Source organism: Peromyscus californicus, unplaced genomic scaffold (assembly GCF_007827085.1).
Source record: "Peromyscus californicus insignis strain IS unplaced genomic scaffold, ASM782708v3 Scaffold_4__1_contigs__length_199733344, whole genome shotgun sequence".
Lineage (NCBI taxonomy): Eukaryota > Metazoa > Chordata > Mammalia > Rodentia > Cricetidae > Peromyscus > Peromyscus californicus.
In genome coordinates this window covers 97,589,574-97,613,838 of record NW_026294562.1, presented here as the reverse complement: position 1 = coordinate 97,613,838, position 24,265 = coordinate 97,589,574, and the positions used below count along the sequence as shown (strand labels likewise).

General features: G+C 49.9%; 1 protein-coding gene and 1 long non-coding RNA gene across 9 annotated transcripts in view; one reads left to right on the top strand and one right to left on the bottom strand.

Moving 5' to 3' along the window:
* Window positions 1-83: 83 nt before the first annotated feature.
* Apbb1 (amyloid beta precursor protein binding family B member 1) lies at window positions 84-23,826 on the bottom strand. 5 transcript variants are annotated; one of them, XM_052713378.1, is made up of 14 exons: window positions 23,697-23,826; window positions 15,933-16,667; window positions 9,641-9,816; window positions 9,488-9,544; window positions 9,318-9,403; window positions 9,145-9,208; window positions 8,606-8,755; window positions 8,111-8,238; window positions 7,587-7,701; window positions 7,354-7,438; window positions 7,026-7,109; window positions 1,047-1,162; window positions 728-904; window positions 84-654 (listed from the first exon to the last, which is right to left on the bottom strand). In XM_052713378.1, exons 2-14 carry the CDS (start codon window positions 16,651-16,653, stop codon window positions 487-489), a joined length of 2,127 nt encoding a protein of 708 aa, XP_052569338.1. In that variant the 5' UTR covers window positions 16,654-16,667; window positions 23,697-23,826; the 3' UTR covers window positions 84-486. The 5 variants fall into 5 exon arrangements, with proteins under 5 accessions (XP_052569338.1, XP_052569337.1, XP_052569339.1 ...); XM_052713377.1 differs by lacking the exon at window positions 23,697-23,826 and adding an exon at window positions 23,351-23,483; XM_052713379.1 differs by lacking the exons at window positions 15,933-16,667; window positions 23,697-23,826 and adding an exon at window positions 11,335-11,429.
* Window positions 16,676-24,265, top strand: part of LOC128094815 (uncharacterized) — a 37,753-nt gene continuing 30,163 nt past the window's right edge. For all 4 annotated transcript variants that reach the window (XR_008213076.1, XR_008213078.1, XR_008213077.1 and 1 more), the window contains exons 1-2: window positions 16,676-22,772; window positions 22,884-23,157. This is a non-coding gene — a long non-coding RNA (uncharacterized LOC128094815). The remainder of the gene's footprint in view (window positions 22,773-22,883; window positions 23,158-24,265) is intronic.

Here is a 24,265-nt window from a genome sequence, read left to right as displayed (position 1 = left end):
TTCTTCTTCCTGACAGGCAGGGCAAAGGGAGCCTGGTAGCAAGATCCTGACTGGGGAGTTCATATGAGCATAGGGAGACAAACTGCAGCGCAGACAGACTTTATTAGTGATATCAGTACAGCAGAGGTGCCCGCAGGACAGGGGAGAGGGGATCCATGCCAAGACTAGTCCCCTCCTGCCCCTGCTGGGCCTTTGAGGGTAGGACCTGGCTTGGACCAGTTCCTCCTGCTCCACCTCAAACACTGGGGATGGAGAGTCCAGGGCTGGCCTTGCTTCTGGCCACTCATGTCATCAGTCCAGTGTAATGACTTCTGTGAAGGAATTCAATTTCTCTCTCCCAGCCCCTAGGTAGGGAACCCAAGCTACTGAGGAGAGGCAGCCTGGGGGACATGAGGCCTAGGAACAGCATCCAAGGCCCCTACCTGTCCCAAACCCTTGAGTTCCCTGGGGCCCAACACAAGCAGGTGGAGGAAGGATGGGAGTTCTTCATGGGGTCTGGGATCCTAGACGTTTGGGCTTGAGGGAACCCCACAGCGACTGAACACCCCTGCGAACAGTCCACCCTACGCGTCTTGCAACTGACTCCGCAGGGGGTGCTGGGAGGCAGGAGGTGGAGGTCTGGGAGCGAGCATCCAGACACTTCTGATAGCGGAGCTGCAGAGAAGCGAAGGGCAGTCACTCTCGGCCCCTAAGGTCACACTGCTATTCCACTGCCCTGCCTACTTACCATGCATGCAGCCTGCACAGCCTCTGAGAGGCTGGCAGCATTGGGCTCGCACCAAAACATGTGGCAGCAGAAGGAGGCTGGGCCGGCAGCCATGATAAATGCGAAGGTGTGCACATCTCTGCCCACAGCCAGGAAGGACAGGAACCGCACCCGACACTCCCCCAGCACTGCCTCTGTCTGCAGGGGAGGCACCCAGTTAAAAAGGAACATCCCCTAACCCTATTCCACTGAGGCACACGCTTACTGCCAGCTCTTCCCCTGACTCGATTCCCCTCCATGGCAAAGCTCAGTCACACTGTCTCCTACCCCAGCCCTTTACCTGCTGGTGCAAGATGGTGAGAGTAGCAGGGGCCACACTGACGTGACTTGGGGTCCATTGTTCACGGCTACTGGAGGACAGGACTGACTCCAGGGCCCCATTAATCACATCTACCCCTGGAAGATACACAAACATGCAGGACTTAGGGTAGAAGACAGCCCAGCTCTGACTGTCAAACTCAGGGGCCGGCTGCATTCCCATCTCACCAGCCTGTGGCCTGAGGATGCTGCTATTTAATCCTCCTGGGTACTCTCCTCCTCGACTTCAGTGACCCCTGACCCTTTCTTGCTTTTCCTATCCTGAATCTCCAGCCTGGTTTTCTTCACTGATTGTCTCTTCCTTCAGCCCCCTAAATGGACAGACCCCTCCCCCCAGAGTTCTGACATCCCCACTGGTTACCACGCACGCACGCACGCACATTCAAACAGTACATGGCTTCTTTCATACAACAGTGGCTTCCAATCAGCCAGGCTAGTCCTCTCTCTCCTGACCCAAACTTTTTTTATCTTTAATTTTTTGTATTATTTATTTATTGTATGTGCATGAGGGTCAGAGGATGGCCTGCAGGAGTCGGTTCTCTCCTTCCACCAGGTGGGTCCAGGAGTTTGCACTCAGGCTGCCAGGCTTAGCTGCAAGGGCCTCTACCTGATGATCCACCTCCCGGGCCTGTCTCTTGGTTTTTTGTTTGTTTGTTTGTTTGAGTTGGGTTGTGTGCTGTTTTGTTTGAGACAGGGCTTCACTGTGAGTTCAAAACCTGGTCTAGATATGGAGTTCAGGCCAGCCAAAGCTACATAGTGAGACCGTGACATGGACACAGAAGGAGTACTGGTTGGGAAGAGGAAGAGGCTCAGCAACTGGGGCTGGCTGCAGTGGTGCACAACTTCCCAGCACTCTGGAGGCACAGGCAGGTGGACCTCCGTGAGTTTCAGTCCAGCCTGCTATACACAGTGAGTTCCAGGACAGCCAGGACTATGTAGAAAAACCCTATCTCAAAACCAAAACCAAAACCCGAAAACCAAAACCAACAAACACACACACACACACACACACACACACACACACACACACACACACATACACACACACACAAATCCATCCATCCATCAATCAATGAGTTCAAAAGGAATGGGAGAAGAAGAGATGGTAATAGAGGTGAATATGAATAAAATGCATTATATACATGTATGGAAATTTCATAGTGAAACTCACTATGTATAACTAGTACATGCTGATTAAAATGTTCAAATAAAAGCAAAATAAAATGCTCTCTCTAGGAATGGTGGTGCATGTCTACAATCTCAGCACTTCCCAGAGACAAACTATACATAGTGAGTTCCAGGCCATTCACAGCTACATTGCAAGACTTTGTCTCAAAAACCAAAATCAAACAATCCCACAATGGTCTTCTCTACTTTAAACTACTTTTAAATACCTATAAAATCCTAGACATGGAAGGCAGGGTCAGGAGGATCACCATAAGTTCAAGGCCAACCTAGTCTAAACAACTTTCAGTAAGAGCTACTTGTAGAGACAGGTGTGTATGAGTTGGGGGAGGAGGGTGTTTAGATGTGAGTGGGAAGGATGTCCTGAAGGACAGTCTGTGACTAATAGCCAAGTCTCCAAATGCCCTTTTCCAGTGCCCATCTTAGTGTTCCTGATTACCATCCTAGGTCTCACCTGAGAAGCCTTCTCCAGGGCACAGAAAAGACACTCTCTTTTGTTGTTGCTGTTTCAGGGTTTTGTTTTTTCCTTTTAAAGTGTTTTTTGTTTGTTTGTTTGTTTGTTTGTTTGGTGTGTGTGTGTGTGTGTGTGTGTGTGTGTGTGTGTGTGTGTGTGTCCCTAGCTGTCTTGGAACTTGCTGGTCTCAAACTCACAGATTCACCTACCTCTGCTTCCTGAATTCTGGGATTAAAGATGTGCACCACCACACCTGGCTGCAGAGATAACTCTTATCAAGGTATCTTGTAACTGAGGAAACCCTCTTTCTACAGTGGACTATGGTCATCTCAAGGACAGAAACCAAATGTAACTGGATTCTGTTTCCCAGTCTTCACACGGTTTATTTGCTGAAGATTTCAGATACACAGGAATGGTATCTGAAATGGTACACTAAAGGCAGCATGGACAAATGCATGGAAATGGAAAGTAATAACGCAGGAACGCACAGGAGGATGACGACCGACACAGGAAGAAGCAGATGGGCCAAGTCACGCTGCAAGGGCCTCAAAAGCGAGGCAGAATGGTGCGATGTCTACGACATTTAAAATGAAGCAACTGGAAATTTCAAAGTTCATGGGGGTGGGAGAATCACCAAAGTCAAACTAAAGAATATGCAGATGATCCTGAGTCGCAGAGGATTCAGGGAAGTGATCTAGAAAAAGGCAGCTGGTTGGGTGTGGTGGTGCATGCCTTTAATCCCAGCTCTTACGTGGCAGAGGCAGGTGGAACCCTGAGTTCAAGGCCAGTCTGGTCTACAAAGAGAGTTCCAGGATAGCAAGGACTACTCAGAGAAACCCTGTCTTGGAAAAAAAGAAAAGAGGGAGGGAGGGAGGGAGGGAGGGAGGGAGGGAGGGAGGGAGGGAGGGAAGGAAGGAAGGAAGGAAGGAAGGAAGGAAGGAAGGAAGGAAGGAAGGAAGGAAGGAAGGAAGGAAGGAAGGCAAGCCAGCTGAATTTCATAGCTCAGGGTTAAAACCCTGCACTCCTTATTCTTCTGTGCATTTTCCCCCATACCAGTTGTCACTTTCAAATATACTATGCAATGTACTCCTTACTGTTTATCTCTCCTTGCTAGAATGTGATCCACTCAAAGGCCAGAATCATGGTCAGTGCTGTTCCCTGATATACACTAAGAACACAAGTAAGGTATACAAGAATAATCTACTGAATAGATGGATGAACACTGTATCTTCAGGAGGAGGAGGACAGTGTTTACAAAAGGGGAGGGGAATAAAGGAAGCACAAGGTTGGCAAGATAACTCAAAAGACTTGCCTCACAAGCCTGATGACCTGAGTTTAATTCCCAGAACCCACATAAAGGTGGAAGGAGAGAAGTGACTTCTCAAGTTGTCCTCAGACTTCCATAGGTGAACACACACGCACACGCACACGCACACGCACACACACACACACACACACACACACACACACACACACACACACACACACACATTTTAAAGGAGTACAGATATAAAGGAAGAAGTAACCTAAGAACCCACTGGTCCAAAAGCCCTGTCTTTACAAGGGCAGGCCCATGGAACTGACAGGGTAGCCAAAGATCGCTTCGGCATTGTGGGGTCCTGTGTACAGCGCCAAGTGAAATGGGACAGTCATGAGCTGGGGCTGATAGCCGGAAGAGCCGAGGAGGTTCAGAAGTTGTGGGTAAGAAGGAAACCAAAGCCAAGCGAGTCCCCGGTCAGCTACCCTTTTCTATTCTCTGAGAACCTGTTTTCACCTCCAGCTCCAATCCTGTTCATTCATTCCTTCTTTCTTTCCTTCCTTTCTTCCTTCCATTTTGGTTTCTTTTGGAAGCAAGGTCTTACTATGTAGTCCAAGCTAACCTCAAGTTCACAATCCTCTTTCCTCTGCCTCTCAAGAGCTGGGACTGCAGGCATGCTCCAGGATGCTGGGACATCCATCATTCCTTGGAGTCCTCTCCTTCCCTCCTCCCACCTCTTTCCTGCTCTCACTGTCCTGGAAGCAGCATTTTCCTCCACTCAGACATTAAATACTGGAAGACTACAAAGGCAGACCTAATCTATTTTCCCTTTCACTTTGGGCTGCCCATAATTTGGTGCCAACCTCCTCCATACTTACGACCTGCTATCTCTAAAACCTAATGATGCCCAAACTTCTATCTCAAATCCAGATCTCTGCTCTCAGTTTACGGATAAGACTGATGAACCTAGCTGCCAGACTCCCACTTACTCTGTCCAAAGGTACGCTGAATTTGGCATATTTAAAACTGAACTCACAATCCCCATACCAAAACTAACCTCTCTGCCAGTGTCTGCTACTGTTAGAGAAAGGCACCACTATCCAGTTAGCGCTAGGCTACCCAGTCCAATGCCAAGTACTCCTTAATGACTCCTTCAAATCATCCTTAACGACTGTGCTTCTCACCCTACTGACAAACCAGTCACCAAAGTCTATCGACTTACACTCTTTTTCAGCTGCTGTTGTCTAAGATACTCTCATTACTAGCTACCATGAACATCAAGATCCTCCTGCGTTCCCTATGTCTTCTTCCACCTGTTCAACATCCTTCTTCATGGTACAACTAAAGCAAGCTTTATTATATTTAAATCTGTTCAAGAACTCTCCTGAAACACAGTTTGGGTAAGTGTCAAGTGTTCCCCCAAAAACCCGTGTGTTAAAGCCTTGATCCCCAGCCCATGGTGTGACTGGAAGCTCTAGAACCTTGAAGAGATAGGAATGGCAAGAGGTCTGTCCTTGCAGGGGACTGTAGAACTTTGGCTTCTTCTCTTTTTGTTCCCAGGGCATGAAGTTAAGTAGCTTTGCTGTGCCATGGGCTCCTGTGTGATGTGACAGTGTCACAGACAAAGCCAACCAATCATGAGGCAAATAAACTGTTTCTCTTTATAAGTTGATTACCTCGGGTGTTGTATGTGGTAATGGAAGCTGACCAATGAAAATGGCTCCCTGCAGCTCTTATCTTGAAGATCATATTAGCGTCCTAAGGTAGAGGTCTCTCCGTCTGACCACTGCCCAGCCCTCAGCCTAGGCCTGTACAATCAGCTGTCTCTTAGTGCTTCAAAAGTACCACAGTGTCCCCTGTTCTGGACCCTCCCTCACACACACTGTCCACTCAGCTGAGCATGACCTTTCCTGGCCTGGCCTGCCTTCATCTAACTGTAACACCTTTACTGATATTCATATTTCAGTTCATCTGACACTTTCACAGGAAGGCTGTTTTCTTTTCTTCCCTTTTTTGCAGGGGTGAAGTGGGTCAAGGAGACAAGGTCTTTCTCTGTAGCCCTAGCTGGCCAGCTACTCATGCTACAGCTCACCATACTTGCAGCAGTCCTGTTTCAGCTTCCCAAGTACTGGGATTACATGTCACTATACCTGGCTTCATAGGAAGTCTTTTCTGGCCCCCTAAACCAAATGAAGGTCTTCTGTTAGATCTTGCTACTTCCTTTCCATAAAGGACTGACTTTGTTATGACATTTGTTTGATTGGCTCCTGATTATTCTACTGTAAGCTCCATAAACTCCATGAAAGCTAGGCTATGGGTCATTTTTCCCAGTGCCCAACACAGGGCCTGGCACAATAGGTTTCAAAGGCAATTGTTAAGTGAATGAACAAACAAATGGCAGGTACTGTGAAAGCATGGTCTCTTGTCTCATTTCATTATCTGCAAACAGATTTTACTGTCATTGTTACACGCAGGATTATCAAGAATTAATGAGGGTTGGAAGTACAACTCAGTGACAGAATACTCACCTTGTATACCTGAAGATTTGGGCTTGATCCCCAGCACTTAGTGCACACAATTAAATACAATAATACTTTTTAAAAAGTCCTTATACTTTTCAATAGTGAAACCTATGTCAATCATGCTTACTGCTCCCTTCTCTGGATGCTGATGGCTCACAATTAAGACTATTATACTGAACCCAGTGCCAGGCTAGTGCCTGGTGTTTCCAGCCACTCAAATACCTACCCCCCAAACCTATCAGAGCTTTTCCATGGGATGGGGGGAGGGGGAGTCGAGGGAGAAACTGCGTGCCTAGCTCAGCACTAATCATGTGGTAGGTTTTCACCGAAACATGCTCACTGGAGCTACAGGAAGGACACAGGACAAGGCTGGGAGAGAGTTATAGGGAGACGGGATGAATTCTAAAAGGCAGGGATCTGCCACATATGAGAAAGTGCAGAAGAAGAAGCCCTAGAAAACACAGGGTGGGACAGAGCTCTAGGCCTGAGGGGGTGGTCCCTGAGGGAAGAGGACACACATACCCACAGGTTTAGCAACAGGTACATTCCCCAGGTAATAGACTTGGAACTTCTGTACCAGCTCATTCTTAGGTGCTGGGAATTCCACTGTGAGAAGAAAAAGAGGGTCAACCATTCTCTTAGCTTGCAACACCAGTGCATAAGCTGTGCACTTGCCCAGCTAAATCCGCACCCCCACTTCTCCCCTGCCTCCCTCTACAGAAGCCCCTCTACTTACAGAAAGCATCCCATCTCCATGCACTGTGTCTGCCCAGAACCCTGGGCCTCTTCTTGGGTCACTTCACCTTACCTAACAAAGCTGACCTGGGCCTTGAGAGGCTGTGGTACTAACCTTGGAAAGGGACGTCCACAAGTTTAGAGTGGTCCAGGGAGAGTCCATTTACCAAGCAGCGAGCATTGTGCCGTTCAGACATGATCTGAGGAACGAATGGGGGAGGGGTGGGATTTGTTAGAGCTACATTGCCCTGAAGACCCTACCTCGCCACCCACCAACTCAGCAACCCTACCCACACCCTTCTAGAGCAAAGGTGACAGCTAGTCCAGGGAGTTGGGAGGGGGCCGTGCCTTGGAGCAGATCTCATGCAGGCTGGTGGCGATGTTCTTGGCAGGTGCCTCACAGCGAAACACGTGGCACTTGAGCATCTGGGTCAGCTTATCACGAGCTACGTAGGCAAAGTCCCTGTTGGGGGAGGGTCACCTCAATGTCTCCTAGCACCATCAAGTGCCAAGCCTGGCCACCATCCCACCCACACCCTCTCTGTCCATGGCAGTTCCTACAGGGTTTCTGCCCTGGTGTTCTGTAGGTTCTGCCTTAAGGAGCTGGGGAGGACAGGGAGGCAAGCATGCTGAGGTGGGGAATAATGCCCAGCACAGGAGGTGGGAAGGGACAGGGCACAGTGAGGGAGCCTAGGTGCTTCGAAGCATCAGGTCCAGGCGTGGGAGGGGGCACAGTCAAAGCAGATGGGCATTAATACCTCTCTCTGGGTCCGGCAGCACAAGAGAGCCAAAGAACAGATTAGAAAAGAGGATTCTGACTGCTGGATGGACGAGCCTCCCCCACCCCACAGACTCCTGTGCCCTGTGCCCACCTTCCACTGTCCCTCCCAACGCCCCACACACGAATGCTGACGATGGGCTGGGCATGAAGCAGTGCTTGGCTCTGTGGCTCCACCAGCTTTAGTGTCTCATCCTCCAACTGGAGCAGCAGATCCTTTCCCTGAAAGCCCAGGAGACAAGATTCAGTGGTACCCCAGTGGGAAGGTGGCAGAGACCTGCCATCTCCAGCTCACGGGACATGAGCCTCCACTGGGAAGGAGTACGGCTTGTTTAACTATCAGAACACCCACCTGTGGGCCTTACTCTAATAAAGGTTCTCCCATGACCCTTATCATCCCCATCGCTGTTAGACAACCACCCCTCATGGTGTCAGGCTGGGTTACACATCCATCCCACAGGGCTACTACTTGAACCAATATCCACTCCCATGTCCTCACAACCCTTTCTGAGACAAGTCAGATCCCCCATATCTCACAACTCCCTGCACACTCCCACAGTACCACCACCTCACCAGCTCGGGCCCTCACCTCTCCCCAGCCCCCAGACATTGGGTCATGTAGATTGTTTTTGTGGTAAGAGAGCTGACGGATACAATTGTTGACTGCCACACTGCTGCGTCCTGGGGCCAGCTCCTCCTCGGTCATCTCCACCCAGCCTAGAGAGCGCACGGCGAAACACTGCCAGACACAGAAGAGGGTCAGGGTAGATCTGAGATGGAATTGGAGGCTCCCTGGGAACAGGACAGAGGAGCTCCTGACTTGGAACAGAAAAGGTGGGATGCATTCTGAACTAAGATGGAAGCTCTCCACACAGGACATGGTCAGAAGAGAAGAGACACCTGCTGGTCCAAGCCTCCAGAGTCCCCAGGAGGCCCTTGGGTCAACTGAGTTAAATACGGAAGGTGTCAGAAGACTGTCCAGCTCAGACACACAGCCCTGTGCTGAAACTGGGAAGAACTCCTCATTTGGGAGCTTTGCCAAGACCACAGATACCCTCAGCGCAGCTATGAGGGCCTGACCTCCATACAAGGGCCTGCTTACAGAATGGGTGCTGGTCTTGAACAAACCTTGATCCCTGGGTTGGCATTCCGTTGGGGCAGCTTCTCCTCCTCTTGGGGCAATGGCTCTGGGCTGGAGGCAGATGGAAACACTCGACACGGCACCCCCATTTCTGGAGTTGCCCCAATACCCCTCCACATAGACCCAACCTAACCCTAGCCCACTGCATCTGGTGACTCACCTGAGGCTCTGAGCTGGGAAGGGCAATGTCCCCTCTTCAGGGTCCTTCAGCCCCAACTCCATTGGGGCCTCCTCACTGGGTTCATCCTTTGAAAAGGGATTGAGGAATCAGGGCCAAAATGATGCCCCTTCTCCAGTTACCCCCACAGTGAAACGGGTCCCCTCATTTACCTTCCAAAACTCTCCTTCCTCGAAGCCTTCTTGGTGAGCAAAGCCAGTCCAGGTGAGCTGGAGGAGGGGTGGGTGGAGGGTGGTAGTTTCACCCTGTCCTTTCAGCACAGCCCCTTCCACCCCAGCATGGAACGACAAGCCACCAAGCCTCACCTGGGACTCCTCTTGCGGGCTGCTCCCCTGTGAAGGGGAGGCCCGGCCTGGGGGTTCCCATTGGGTGGTCCCTGTTGGGATGTGCCAGTAGTAGGTCCCTGAGGTATCCTGGACCCTCATCCATCCAGCCGGCAGATCGGAATCCGTCTCGAAGGCGTTGGGGTTCCAGAAGGAATCTGCCAGATAGGAGGCTCAGTGAGGGTCGGCCCACCCAACAAGTAGTCAGGAGATGCCCAGTCCCCTTCCCAAGATCCCATGGCTGAGAAGAAGGAGCCAGGAAAGGGACAGTTTAGTTCCTGCTTGCTTCTAGAGCCGACAGTTGAGTTGCCACATTGGGAGCCACCAGTGGGGAGCATGGCTCCTCCTGGGCCCTGCTGCTGCCTAATGTGGCCACATGGAGGGAAAAAAGAAAGCATGGAGGAAAGAAGGCGAGAGAAGGAGGTCGAGTGAGCCCAGTTCACCTCCTCATACATCATGCATATCCGTTTGTCTGGCTGCATAAAGGTGCACACACTGGAAGCTCCTGCACACATCCATGTGCACGTAGATCCACAATATATGTAAGCCCTACCACACACCTGTGCAGCCATAAACAGTGCACAGCACATAGAAAATTCTGGAAGGTGTCACATACAGGTGTACTTGTGAGTTCAGCAGCAAACAAACACAGCAACACCAGTTACATACTCGTGTAGAGCTATATATATATGTAGCTATATATACCAGCCCTACCACACAGATGTGTACATACCACACCACCAAAGCCTCCCAACATGTGTGTGAGTACAACACACACAGGTGAGAACACACTCAGACACAATACTTTATCAACCCCTTCCACCTCTGTGCAGACACACCACACACACATACATACACACACACACACACACACACACACACACACACACACACACACACACAAGCAAATATGTCATGCACACATATAGACCACATATCTGTGATATACACCCCTCCTCTCCTGGATCTATGTCACTCTATCACTGTCACCCGGACTATGTGCCCTCCACCTCTGTTCTCTTTGTCAGACCCGCCCCACATCACACCCAGCCCCATGCTGTCCCTCACCTGGACTGTTGTCCTGCAGGATGATGGCCAGGAAGAAGTCCTGGGAGAACATGGCGCTTACTCCCTGCCCCTCCTGCCTCCACCCTCCCTCCTCACATCCCCTCCAGCCCAGCCAGCTGGGCTCACAGCCTGGTGCTGGGCTGCAGAGAAAAGCTCATCCCGCCCCCTTCTCACCAGGGCAGAGCGTCTGCCAGGCGAGATCCTCCTCCGCCTGCAGTTCTCGAGGGAGGGGCCAAGACCACCATACTAGGGAACCTCCTTGGGATGGAGAGGGGCTCATGAGACCCCAGCTCTTCCTGCTCTTCTTTCCTTACCCTGGCTCCCCTCCCCAATCCTGAATCTCCATCCCACCCTCCAGTGATGACATCAAAGCCACAGTTAAGCCAGTCTTATAAGCACCAGGAGGTTCAGCCTCTTGGGAATAGCTCAGCCACCTGGGGCCCTGCAGAACCTATAGTGCTCAACATAAACAGGGTGTGGCTTCCAACCCTCAGGGATCCCTCCCCTATCTAGACCCTATCCAGCACTTTCAACTAAAGGGTGGTCTTTGAGAGCCTGAGCCCTAGCAAGCTTGAGGATTTGAGGCTTCCCAGCACCACCCCCCTCACCTGCTAGGGCCCAGCTAGGCTGCAGCGTCTCCTCGGCAACCGCAGCACCGGGATGGCTGGGAGCGCCCAGACTGCTGACGTGCTTCCCGTTACCAAGGAAACCAGGAATCCTGACTGGTCCAAGAGGCAGCACTGAGGGACAGGCAGTCTCAAGACCCAGGCTGCTGGGTACCAAGGCACAGAGGGGCTGGGAGTGGGTGTGGCTATGCCAAGGTGTTTCCACACCTGACATGAGTTATTCAGACAGGGGGCTTCGCCATCCTCAGCCTGTAAATGAGGCAAGTCCACAGACACCCAATGAAAGGGGGGTCTTTTTGTTATCCACCTTCTAGGCAGCCATCACTATGTCTCCACCCTCTACTATCCCACTCTACTGAGGCTCAACAAATGTGTGCTTTCCTCCAGACCCTTCCCCCACTCCCTCCAGGACTTTACTGCTAAAACCTTCCAGGAACAGCAACCCCAAGGGCCCTTGCCCTCCCCAGCATGCTTTATGGTGGGTCAGACATTTCTGGAATCCGGGGGCCAGTTTACTGTTTCCCCTGACTGAATCATGCACACCAATCCATCTGCCATCCCTGTCAACCTGTGCCTTCCTGCTTCAAAGGGCTTCATCCTTCCGATCTGTCCTGGAGGGGGCAGCTCCTCCCCCCTTGACCATCTGGGAGGCCCTTCTGGAGCTTGGCACATCTCTCTCCAAGCACAACCCACCCGGGGCCTTTGCTTCCACACACATGCATTAATTTCACAACCGTACACTTTCCTGAGGGCACTCACATGAATCCAAATCTCCCTATGGCCCTTCCTCCCTCCCTTCATTCATTCATCCATAAATGCCTTAGTGGCTTAGGCAGGCAAACCAGTTTTCTCCAGAGACCACGATTCGTGGAATGCTCTCCTCCCTCCCCCCCCCCCCCCCCCCCCCCCCCCGTGCCACATCACTACCACACAACCAGCACGTTTTAATGTGGATTACTGCAGAAGCCTCTCTACTGACTTCCTTCTGTCTCCACTATGGGCTGTACACTACAGCCTGAATGGTTCTTAGGAGATGCCAAACTAATCAGGTTACTCTCCAGTTTAATACTCTTACCGGCTCTCTCATTACCCTCAGGATAAAATCCAAGCCCCTCCACAGGTTTTATGTGCTGTCTGTTAAGAGCCCCTAGTTTTCTGCCTTGCCTCTGACGACTCCCCAGCTCCCTATCTCCCTACTAGGGTTCTAGCTATTACTCACTCCACCTTCAGACAACAGTGTAAAGGGAACTCTCACTACTGACCCACTCTTCCCCACTCCCTCAGGCAGGCAGGGCGCCCTCCTCCTGCTCCTCTACTCACCTGCTTATCATCACTGATTGTGACTGTCTATTTCTGTCTCCCTACTAGACAGCTGGTACTCACAAGTACCCAGAGGGTAAGAGCATCTTTCTCCTGTCTGATATATTCTCAGCATTAGGACAAGGGCTGGCTCAGAGTGTGACTCCAGCACAGGTAGTAAATTCATTCATTCATCATCCATTCACATAATTCACTCAATTCGCATAGTTCATTCAATCAACAACTATTTTGTGGAGATCTTAAAATTGGAAGAAAAAAACCAACTTTTGTTCTATCCTGTCCCATTTCTACTTAGCAGAAACCCACCACCTGCAGCTCTCATAGAAGAAGCAACACAGCCAAGAAAGAGCAAGCAGTAACTGGACCCCTTCTATCCTTGGGGCTGGCCTAACACCTCTACATGCAACAATCCCTAGACTCCAGGACTGGATGGATTGCAGAGTCTCCTCTCACTCTTCCCATGGTCTCGCTAAGATCACTGGCCATGCCTAGCCCACACTTAGTTCTCCCATACTGCGACCCTCCCACCTCAGAGGATGAGAAATGCTGCCACTAGTGATGACTCTCGGAGCCACTGAACAACCAGGCCTCCACCCGGCCAGTGACTCCTGCCCAGGGTTGCAAGCTAACCCTGCTGTAATCTGCAGTGATGCGAACCTCGGAGAGATATGTATGACTTGCACAGCACTTTTGAAAAAACAGAATTAGTTGCTGACGTTTATAAATTGGAAGCGTTTACATTGGAATCTACCTTTCAGTATGTACATCTTTTCTCTAAACTCCACCAAGTAAATAACCAGCTTGAGTAAAACAAAAGATGTTCCCTTTATAGAAGATGGAGACACTGGCCACCACAAGCCACTAACATCATGCAAAGAGAAACAATTAGACTTTACCTTTGGTAAGGTACCACCTATGAGGTGTCCTCGCAAAACAAAACAAAAAGCCACCAAACCTGAATCTGATCAGGGTTCTAGAACTATCTACTAGTTTACAAGAAATTCAGAAGAAGAATATGTTCAAAACCATTTGAAGAGAGAAGCTAAAAAATTCAGATCATGGAAAACTCAGGATAGAAAACATGGTGTGTGTGCAATCAACAGAATAATAAAGGCAGAACTTATATACATTAAAAGAAACTTTAGCCGGGCGGTGGTGGCGCACGCCTTTAATCCCAGCACTCGGGAGGCAGAGCCAGGCGGATCTCTGTGAGTTCGAGGCCAGCCTGGGCTACCAAGTGAGTTCCAGGAAAAGGCGCAAAGCTACACAGAGAAACCCTGTCTCGAAAAGCCAAAAAAAAAAAAAAAAAAAAAAGGAACTTTAAAGCCAGGCATTGTGGCTCATGCCTATAATCCCAGTACTCAGAAGGAGAGGCAAGTACATCATCACCAGCTGGAAACCAACATGGTCTACATAGTGAGTTGTTAGTTATCCAGGACTGTAAGATGAGTCCCTAACCAAAACAAACAAACAAAAAATAAACAAAATAAAAGAGAAAAGGAAAGAAGAGCCAGCAAGATGGCTCTTCAGGTAAAGGTGCTTGCTGCCAAGCCCAATGACCTGAGTTCAATCCCCTAAACTCACATGTTGGAAAGAGAGAACCAAGTCCTAAAAGTTGTTCTCTAACTTCCACATGCATGAGCAGACATTTACAACAAAACAAAACAAAAACCGAGAACATAACCATTGTGGGGCTATTTGGATATCAATTCATATAATTCTCATCTTTTCAAAAGGCTAAGTGGGATGATTAGTAGAGTATGTTAACATTTGATGATATGAGTTTTCCTCCAGAAACATACAGATAAATATACGCAAAACAAGGCTGTGTATGGGTGTGTAGGTATGGTGGTTCATGACTACAATCCCAGCACACTCAGGTAGAGACAAGGAGCCAGAAAGTCTAGGGTCGGCCTAGGCTACAGAGTGAGACTCTGTCAAAAAAAAAATATGTGTGTGTATATATATATACACACACATATATATACATACACATTACACACACACACACACACACACATACACATACACACATACATACGTATACACACACCAAATAACCTAGAGTGAGGTTCAGAAGTGAATAAGGCATTGATACAGCAATCAACTATGCAATGATGATTATTGAAAATGGGTGATGAATAAGTCCAGCTGTTATCTCTACTCTTGTGTGTGCTTGAAAACATTCAGTTAGGCTTTTGAAAAGAGATGGCTGAAGCTCTCAGGTATCTGAAATGTATCTCCCCTGCCAGGATCCACTTAGTAGGGTTGTAGGTACTGTTAGTCCCTTGAGACATCAAAGTCAGTGTCTGTCTCTCCATCTGTCTTTTCAGGCACAGAACCCAGGTCAAGTACGCTAAGCAAGGGACCTACCACTAACTTATATCACCTCCCCACCACCATCACCAAAGCTTTTCTTATATTCCCACCCTCAGATCTTTTGGGATGTAACTATAGCTACAGTAGGGAAATCTCTACTCTGTATCATATTAACAAATACAGAGTCTCAACTTCATTAAATGGGTCACATATAGTGATCAATCTTTGTTCTCTGATATCTATCTCTCCAGAAGGAAGCATGACTTTACTCTTTCTTTGTCCTCTAACTTTTAGCCAGTATCTTATTCCTGGCAAAATGGCATCCTTGCAATGGTCTACATGGCACTCTGCACGGGGCATGTGGTTCATAAGCAGAAACTAACCCTCCCACTTTCCAGAGGTGGAAAGGTGGAGAGGTGCTCACTGCTCCCTCTAGATGTAGACATGACTGTTAAAAGAGGTCTACCTTAGTCCTCTGCTGCGCATAGAGCTCACACAGGTCTGGACTCAGATCTGCTTTAGCTCTTAGTTCTGTTTTGACCCAGGACTGTCTGTGACCCTCAGGAAGCTATTAAACTTATCTGGGTCTCTTTCTCATCATTTGTAATATGGACACAGAAAGAGTATCTATGTCACAGTATTATTCTAATTACTAAGTCCCATAATGCTGACCAGAGGGATGGTTTCTTAGTAAGTGCTCAATAAACCAGCTAATCTACACATCAACCATGACAGCATACATAATGAATAGATCCATCCTTCATGGCATGCATGATGGACAGACCTATCAAACTGTCCAAGCACCCTCTGACTGAGAAAATGTTGGACTGAGGCAGAATGCTCTGCAATTCATGCTCAGGCTGGCCCTGGCTTTTCCCCAGAGAAGCCAGACTTCTGACCCCATGCCCTCCCATATTGCCACATCTAGCTCCACAAGGTACCTGTGTCCTCCGGGGAGCCATAGGAGGGGCTGCCCTGTGATAAGGTGGCCCAGCTTGAGTCCTCATCACTGGCTGCACTGTTCCGCATGCCAAATAGGAGGCTAGCACTCTTGCTATGATCCCGGGGGCCATCTGTGAGGGCCTGGGGCTCAGAGGGAACTTCCACACTCTCCAGGGGCTCAGGCAGCCCTGGAGGAGAAGACAAGTCCTCCTCATCATCTTCTTCCTCCTCATCTTCATCATCCTCCTCAGCCTCCCCGGCTGCCTTCTCCTCTCCTTCATCTGGTCCCTGCTCTTGGGTGTTGATGATCAAGCCGGGTCCACGAAGCCCTCGGTTGGCTGCATTGTGGGCTGAGAGCTCCAGCTCAGAGTACAGATGCATCAAGCCTTTGGGACCCAAGGGTGCTGTCTCAGCCTCCTGGCTGGCCTCTTCTGCCAAGGTCAAGGTCACATTTCTGTTCTGGTCTCGGTGGGCCGTGGCAGCCCTCCGAAGCTGGTTCTGGCCTTCCTTTAACCACTTGGCATTGGCGGGGCCTGGTTCAGGCACACCACCCTCCCCCATAGCATTTCGAAGGTCCTTGGGTACCACAGCTGTGGCTTGCAGCTTGGCGTTGAGCAGCTGGTTATGGGCAGCGTGCAGGGGCAGGGGGAGGCTGAGTGCAGGGCCTCCGTGGCTGTTAGCGTTAATAGCCGATTGGCTCAGGGATGATGGAACAGACATGGCCTTGGTAGATCCTGTGAGACAGGGAGGAGAGACCATATTGAATGTTCCTGCTTCTGACCCAGTCTTAGGTCCTGTCCCTCATCTTCTTGTACTGTGTAGGCCAGCACACACCAATCCATGACCCATGAGCTACATTCCCATCAGACACCTGTCCCTACAGCCCCACCCCCATCACAAGCCAGGCCCAACTCTGTGATCTATCCCTTTCCCTGGTGTTCTGGGGCAGCACAGTAGTGTCTGCTTTCTCTTCACTACCAAAAGCAGAGAGTCTGCACAATGGCTCTCTGTGCATCCCCAAGCCCCACTTGACCAACTGGGGCTCACTGTGCCAGGGACACAGCCAGCAGGACAGGCTCATGTGTTTTAGATGCTAGACACTGATTATCCCTTCCCTCCTGCCACAGTGCTATCTGGAGCCCCATCACTGCCAGCCCCCTAAGCCTTCAATATAAATCACTAATACCAGGCATTCCTAAGCCCACTCTACAATAAGGATTGGTTAGACATGAATGTTGGGTGTGGAGAGATGGCAGACATTGTCCAGGAAAGCAAGCCATAGAGGAAGGGCCTTCAGCTCTAGTTCTTGGCTATATAGAGCCAAGTATAGACAATGTCTGTCTATGAAATAACTCACCTAGGGTACCAGTCTCCCCTGTCAGCCCTTATAATGCCACGGTCCCCTCAGAAGCCTCTGATCTGGAGCCTCTAGCCTTTCAGGTTTTTGTCTAGGGATCACTTTATCAGGGAGACCTTCCCTACACATCTATTTTAAAATTTCAGGCTACCTCTCTTCAACTCAGTAACCTCATAGTCTTCCCAGGCATGGACCACCATCTACCAGACTAATTTATCATTTGCATTTGTTTACTTATGCCCTTGTGGCTAAGTTCCATGTTGGTGAAGATTCTGCATTATTATTGTTGTTGTTACTATTATTTACAATACAGCATTCCCAGCCTCTAGCAACGTCCTGGCACAGAGCAAGAAGTAGGAACCCAGTAAGTAGCATTCACTGAGTAAGTGTCTAGGCTGCCCTCACATCTGGACGCCATTTTAGCCTCTCCTCAGAAAACATTTCATTTCATGCTCTGGATCCGTCTGTCTCAGCAGTGGCTTGTGGCACCTCAAGCACACTCTTCTGAGTCTGCATGTGAAAGGGGACCTCTTGGTTCAGTGTCAGCCCCTTCTCAGGTGTCTTCCGCACAAGTCCCAACCAGATTCTAAGTATGAGCTTTCTTCTGAGCGTCTCTGGACCACCACCCAAGGCCCAATCAACCCTTCTCACTGTCTCTGGCCTGTTTTGGCTCTTCTTCTCTGACCCCTGCTCTCCTTGGAATCTCCCAACACCAGTTCCTTCTCCTTGACCATCCACTCCCCAACTCCCCCACTCTCAGTTCTCACTGCAACCCCTCCCTTGGCCAAGCCCACTGTCACCCCCTCCAACAGCTTCCCTCAAAGCTCTCTCTTCCTACTGGACCCTTCCTCAGTGCACAAGACCCCTACTGCGCAGCCCTTCTCCTTAACCTGCCCCCATCTCCTTATTCTCTAGCCAAGGTGTCTGACCCTGGCCCTCCGTTGCCTCGGTCCTCCCTGCTGCCCATATTGAGTGCAGGTGTTACAGCGTGCCTGAGCAAGGCTCCCCCATCTCTTCAGCCTTGGCCCAGGATCCTGAGATGGGGAGCCACAGTCTTCCTTTCTACCATTTCTAGCTCCTGAGAGTCTAGCACAATGCTGGGAACATATGTATAAAATAAATGAAAACAAGGTTTCTGCCCATGGGTCTGCCTCACCTCCATGTTTAACTAACTGCCGGTCTGATCAGTGCGGCTCCACCTGGGCTGTGAGGAAACGCATGGTTGCTGGAATAAATGAAGAGGAAAAAATAGGCAGTTCTGTCTCCACCCAGAACCACAGTAATTTTCCAAAAATGGAAACCAGATTGTGTCACTCCCTGGTTGACAAAATTAAAGGGCTCACCACTGACTTTAGGATAAGGTCTCAGCTCAGTTTACAGGATACCTGAGAGGCCACTGCAGCCAACCCCTAGCACCTCTCAGGCTCCCCCACCCCACCCCCCACTTCACACCTTATACTCAGCCATGTGAAGTTTGGCAGGTTCTGGAACACATCACACAAAACCCCAAGTCTTTGTTTACACTGCTCCCTCGGTCTGGAATCCTCCCCTCTTCTAAGAACCTCTTCTTGTATTTCAAACCTTTGCTCAGCTGTCAGGACTCCTAAGCAATCTTCCCTGAACTTTCCTCACCTAAAAAAGATCATCCCCTTTCTGTGCTTCACAACACCAGTGTCACATGCTATCAGAATATATGAAACTCGGTCTTACTTCGTATTACAGCACCATCACTAAGGATAATATGTTGTGTGTTTACCAGAGTAACCATTGTGTGGGAGGGGAGGAGGGTGAATGGGACAGACATTGGGGAACTAGGAACCTGGAAGCGTGGAACTGGCTGAGAACAGAAAGTTTGTACAGCCACCTTAGGCTAGGGTAGGCAAAGGCGACCCGAGGGAAGATGCTGGAGAATGATGAAGAGCCCTGACAGGGAGGACGGGACAGGAGTCCTGGTCAGGGGAGGCTCAGGTCTATGGAAGGGGGAGAAAGCACTTAAACCAATGCCCTGTCTTAACAACTATTCAGTGGCAGCATCTCGCTGAGACCCCGTGCCTCTGGACAGCTCACGGGACTTCAGGAATGACGAGTTCTTCTTTGCAGCAATGGTGGACAGAGCCATGTTTCTAGGTCAAGCTGGGGCTGACTTTTGTAACACTGGGGAGTGTACCTGGAGAGAACACATGTTTCGTGACACTGGGTCAGGGAGGAGCCTGGTTGACCATCAGGGCACCAGGGCAGAAAGCAGTTGAAGTAAGATGGGGAAAGTCTGCTGTAAGTACTGTCTAGCCTGAGGCAATGTGGCCACCACCTTCTTACTTTATGAGAACAAAAAGATAACCAGCTATCTAGTTTCTTCAAGAAAAGGCATGATCCAACTCCTTTCTCACTGGGGTTATCCATACTTGGGGCATCTCAAAGGATAAAAAAGGGGCCAGCATGGCTCATTAGGGAAGGTAGCTTGCCAAAAAGCCAGAAGACCTGAGTTTGATCCTCAGGACCCACATGGTAGGAGAAAATCAACTCCATAAACTGTCCTCTAACCTTCATACGTTCATTGTGATGCATGCACACCTATACCCACCCCACCCCCCAACACACACATAACTGTATGAGTTCTGGCTCAAGGCATGAGGCTAAGCAGAGCCTTGAGATGGAGACTAAAAGGAGGGGTCATAAAGCTGACATCATACCATAGGTGAGTGAGCTGAGTCCTGTCCAAAGCCAGGGGTCTTCCAACTTGATATTCTAGAGATGCCAGGCATTGAGCTAGGCATGGGTGAGGGCATTAACAATAGAAAATGGTTCCTCCCCTGGAGGAAGTCAAACTCTAGGGAGTCACAACACAACTCCTTACTGTAGTGGACACAAACCTCTAGAATGATTCCTGGCACCTACATACACTTTCTTCTTTTTTATATTATATTTATTTGTGTATTTTGTGTGTGGGCACACCTTCACCACAGCACATGTGCAGAGGTCTAAGGACAACTCTCAGGAGTCTGTTTTATCCCTCCACCATGTGAGGCCTGAAGATTGAACTCAGGCCAGCAGGTTTGGTGGCAAGCGCCTTTCATCTGCTGAGGCCATCTCACTGGCCCACAAATAAGCATTTTTTATTGGTGGAACAAGTAACTGGTACGGTGATGGAGAAAGAACAGGATACCACCAGAGTCTGGTGCTATTGCATCTCTAAGAATAAAGCCTGCCTGAGCATCAGTCAGAATTCTCTTGGACCATCCATTGGCTCTCCCGTTCTCTCAACCTCCTCTCCGAAGTCACAGAAGAAAGGGAACATCCTCAAACATCCAAACTGGATGAATCTGTTCTCCTTTCTCTTTTTGTCTAAAACCAAGTGCTGAGCCTACTACTTAGATCCTCTCAACATAAGAATTTCCAAGAAGTATTTCTTGGCCTGACCTTCCCCTAAGCGCCTCAGTGCCCTCTTTTCTCCCCACATTCACTATTGCCATTTCCCCTCTTCCCTGTTGGCTTTTCTAACCCTGCTTCCCCCCTCAGCAAGACTTGGTAACAACACCTACTAAGGTCAGCACAGCCCCATGGCATTTCGCCCAGTGGATGCCTAGTCACCATGTGTACTCTCAGCAGAATTTGACCCCATGAGCCCCTCACCTAGTGCTCATTCATAGCTCCCATGCTCTACATTCCTGGATTTCTTTCCACCCACCTGGCTACTGTTTCTTGGCCTGTTAGACTTTCTTGCTGGCTCAACTTCCTCTCAGTCATTACAGGCTGAGTTTCTCACAGCTTTTATTATGTCCCTTTCTCTTCCTTGTCCTATATTCAATAGAAGTATTCATTCATGTCCACAGATTCAGTTACCATCTATACAATGAGGATTTCCAAATTTCAAGCTCCCTCATCTGAACTCCAGACATGTACATTCAACTCTCTACCCAACAACTCCATCTACCTATCCCAAAGGCCTCTCAAACATGATACATCCATTCATGGTTCTCATTCCTATCCTCCTATCTCTTTCTCTTTCAGGGGCCATGGGATGGAATGACCGCCTATTCTATTGTCCAGTGTTGTACAATTCTAAATACATGTTTCACTCTTGCTGCTTAAAGTAAATTCATTCCCAGACAATAATCACATTCTGAGAAAAAATTCTGGATGTATCTATTCTATACCTCCACTATCATTCATAATCTGCACCAAAGCCAATGACCTTATGGTCAAAATCCTAAGCATTGTCTAAATTGTCCTGTTAGCTTGCCCATGGCCTTCCTCCTCTCTGGCCCCAACTCTTATCATTGACCTCCCCAACCTAAGCAGCTTTCTTTGACTCCTGGAAGGCATTGTGATTATGGTCTTTGTTCTACATGATACCCCTTCAACCCATTTCCAGAACTTCATTATCCCAACCCTCCCTTTACATCCTAGTTGAAACTACACTTTCCTCAGAGAACTCTTCCCTTGACCCCTCCTCTCTTATCCCCTCACCCAGTCTAGCTTCTGTTCTGCAGGCCTGTCAAAGCACCATGCATCTCCCTTCATGATGTCTATTCCCTTTACAATGTCCTTCTTATTTGACTTCCTTCATAGACCATCCATTCTCTATGGACAAGAACCCAGTCTATTTTGTTCCTTGATTACATCTTTAGTGCCTAATGCAGTGCCTTGTAAAAATCAGGTGCTCAAGTCCTATTTGTTGAATGAATATATGATCAGATGCATTTTTAAAATGACCATTATAAATGCTATGCTGATAATAGCTAAGAGGGGGAAGGCAACTGGGTGCTATTAGAGCAGTGGGGAGTCTAGATTAAGTTTGACAACAACTGGAATCAAGGGAGATTAACAGACCTGAGAATTATTGAAGTAGTGGGTAAGACAGAACTTGCTGAAATTAGATGTCCAGGAGTGAGGGAGAATGTTGCTCAGAATCCCACCCAGTGTGAGCGTAACCTGAACTGAATAGACAGCTGCCATTCTGGGGGGTTAAAGGAACAGTAGATATGGAAATGAGGTACAAGGTGAGGAAGAGACATTAATTAATTCACCTTGGAATCTATAGGCTTGGAATCCTTATTGGATATTCAAAGGGGTGCCAGGGGACAGTTGGGTATATATGAGTGTGAATTTCATCAGAGTGGTCTGGCCCAGACAAATTTGCGACTTGGCAGAGTATGTGTTAAATTTAAAGAGTTGGAAATAGAGGAAATGGTAGGGGAGAAAGGACAGAGTGAAAGAACGCAGCTCAAGCCAGAACCCAGGGCCACATATGCAGAGGAGAGGAAGAGAACACAGGAGACTGAGAAGCAGCAGACAGTGCCTAAGAGAGAAACCTGGAAAACGCTTCAAGGAGACTGAACTGACACAAACCGGCTGAACACTACTCCAAGGGAACAGGCTCACAGCAATGTATCCATTCGAGTTACGGGGAGGGCTCCGGTGACCTTGCCTGGAAGCTCCGGTGGATGTCAGAGACAGAATGGCGTGGATTTTAAAATGAATGGTAAGTTGGGGGTTCAGAATGCAATAGACAAACAGGGCTCAGAAGAGGCTGAGAATAACCTCTGAAATGGAGAGGGGAAACTGCTCCTAAGAGCACTCTTGTCACTGCTAGGCCTCTCTCGGGCTGAGATGAGAACCCCGCCGGCCCCAGGGCACACCCCTCGGTCGCTGAGGACAACAGAATGCAGCTTGACAGATCCCAGGCCTAGGACTCCAGGCTGGAATCGCGCGGCCTGGCTCCTACCCTGCTCCAAGTCCCCTTCCTAGCACTAGACCTCCCCTCCCCCACTCTTCCACCGCCCCTCGCTTTGCCCCCCCCCCATCTTGGTCCCCCCATTTCAAGGCATCCTGGAGGATCAAGAAGCAAAGCTAAGCGGAGGGGGTCGGTGAGTACAAAAGTAAAGCCTGCGGAGGGTGGTCGGCAGGCCCACGGTAGGAAGGCGGCGCTGATATGGGGTAGGGGGATCAGGCCTGACCCGGGGACCTGGACCCCTGCGAGGAAGGCGCTGCAAAGGCTACAGGCTGCTGAGGCTGGGGACCCGGCTCCCGGGGCTGGGCGGGGGCAGGGGCAGCTCCTACCTGTGCGGCGAGGCCCCAGGCCCAGGTGGCGGAGGTGGCTCAGGCTGCAGGGCTCCCGCTCCGCCGCAGCTTCTCCATCACAACATCCCCCGCCCAGGAGCGCGCAGACCGCGGGGCCGCGCCCCGAGCGGCGGAGTCGCGCACGGGAGGGGGAGGGGCGCCATCTTGGCCCGGGCGGGGCGCGCGAGCCTCGGCGAGCCGCACTAGCTGCAGCTGCCCCAGCCGCACCCTGCAGACCCTTGGCTCTCCGCGAGCCCCGCGGCCCATGCTTCCAGCCTAGCCCCCCTGGCCTGCACCTGGCTCCAGGACCGCTGCCCAGTTCTTCCCTTCCATGCCACTGACTCACCCTTCGCGTCCGCGGGGCCCTGGTCCTGCACAAACGCCGGGAGACGCGCCTAGAGCTCCGAGCCTGATCCCCGCTGGGGCGGTGCTGAGACCGCAGCCGCGCCTCGAGAGGCTGGCAGCCGGCTGCTCTCTGGCTCTTGTGGCAGCATTCCCTGACGTCCTGGGGATAATAATAGCGCGTATTTATTGACCGCCTACTCTGTGCCAGGCTCTATGTTCAACCGTTTGCATGCATTCATCCTCGGATAAATCCCCACAATTGTTATTCTCGGATTTGAAAGGCAGGTGCTGACATTCTGAAGGGTAACGCGACTTGCCGGCAGACACAGAATAAGTGGTTAAACTAGACTGTAACTGAGGTATTTAACACTCTACTTGTGTCCCTGAACATAAAGCTGTGACACAGCCCCCTACCCCGGCTCCCGTGTAGAAATTCACTAGAGGAAAGCGGAGAATGAGAGTGAAAAACATAAGGAAGAGCTGCGGGGTGCTTGCTATATTCCTGTTCACTGCAGTCCCTGCGTGGGCAATGAGGTAGGTCTTAGCAGTCAGGTTGCTGACCTAGATCCC

Coding starts and splice junctions, on each gene's coding strand:
- Apbb1 (XM_052713378.1), bottom strand. CDS start 16,653: ATGTCTGTTCCATCATCCCTGAGCCAATCGGCTATTAACGCTAACAGC. Junction 7,439..7,586: donor TGCATGAGATCTGCTCCAAG/GCACGGCCCCCT, acceptor TTCGTTCCTCAG/ATCATGTCTGAACGGCACAA. Junction 7,110..7,353: donor TGTGGACGTCCCTTTCCAAG/GTTAGTACCACA, acceptor TTCTTCTCACAG/TGGAATTCCCAGCACCTAAG.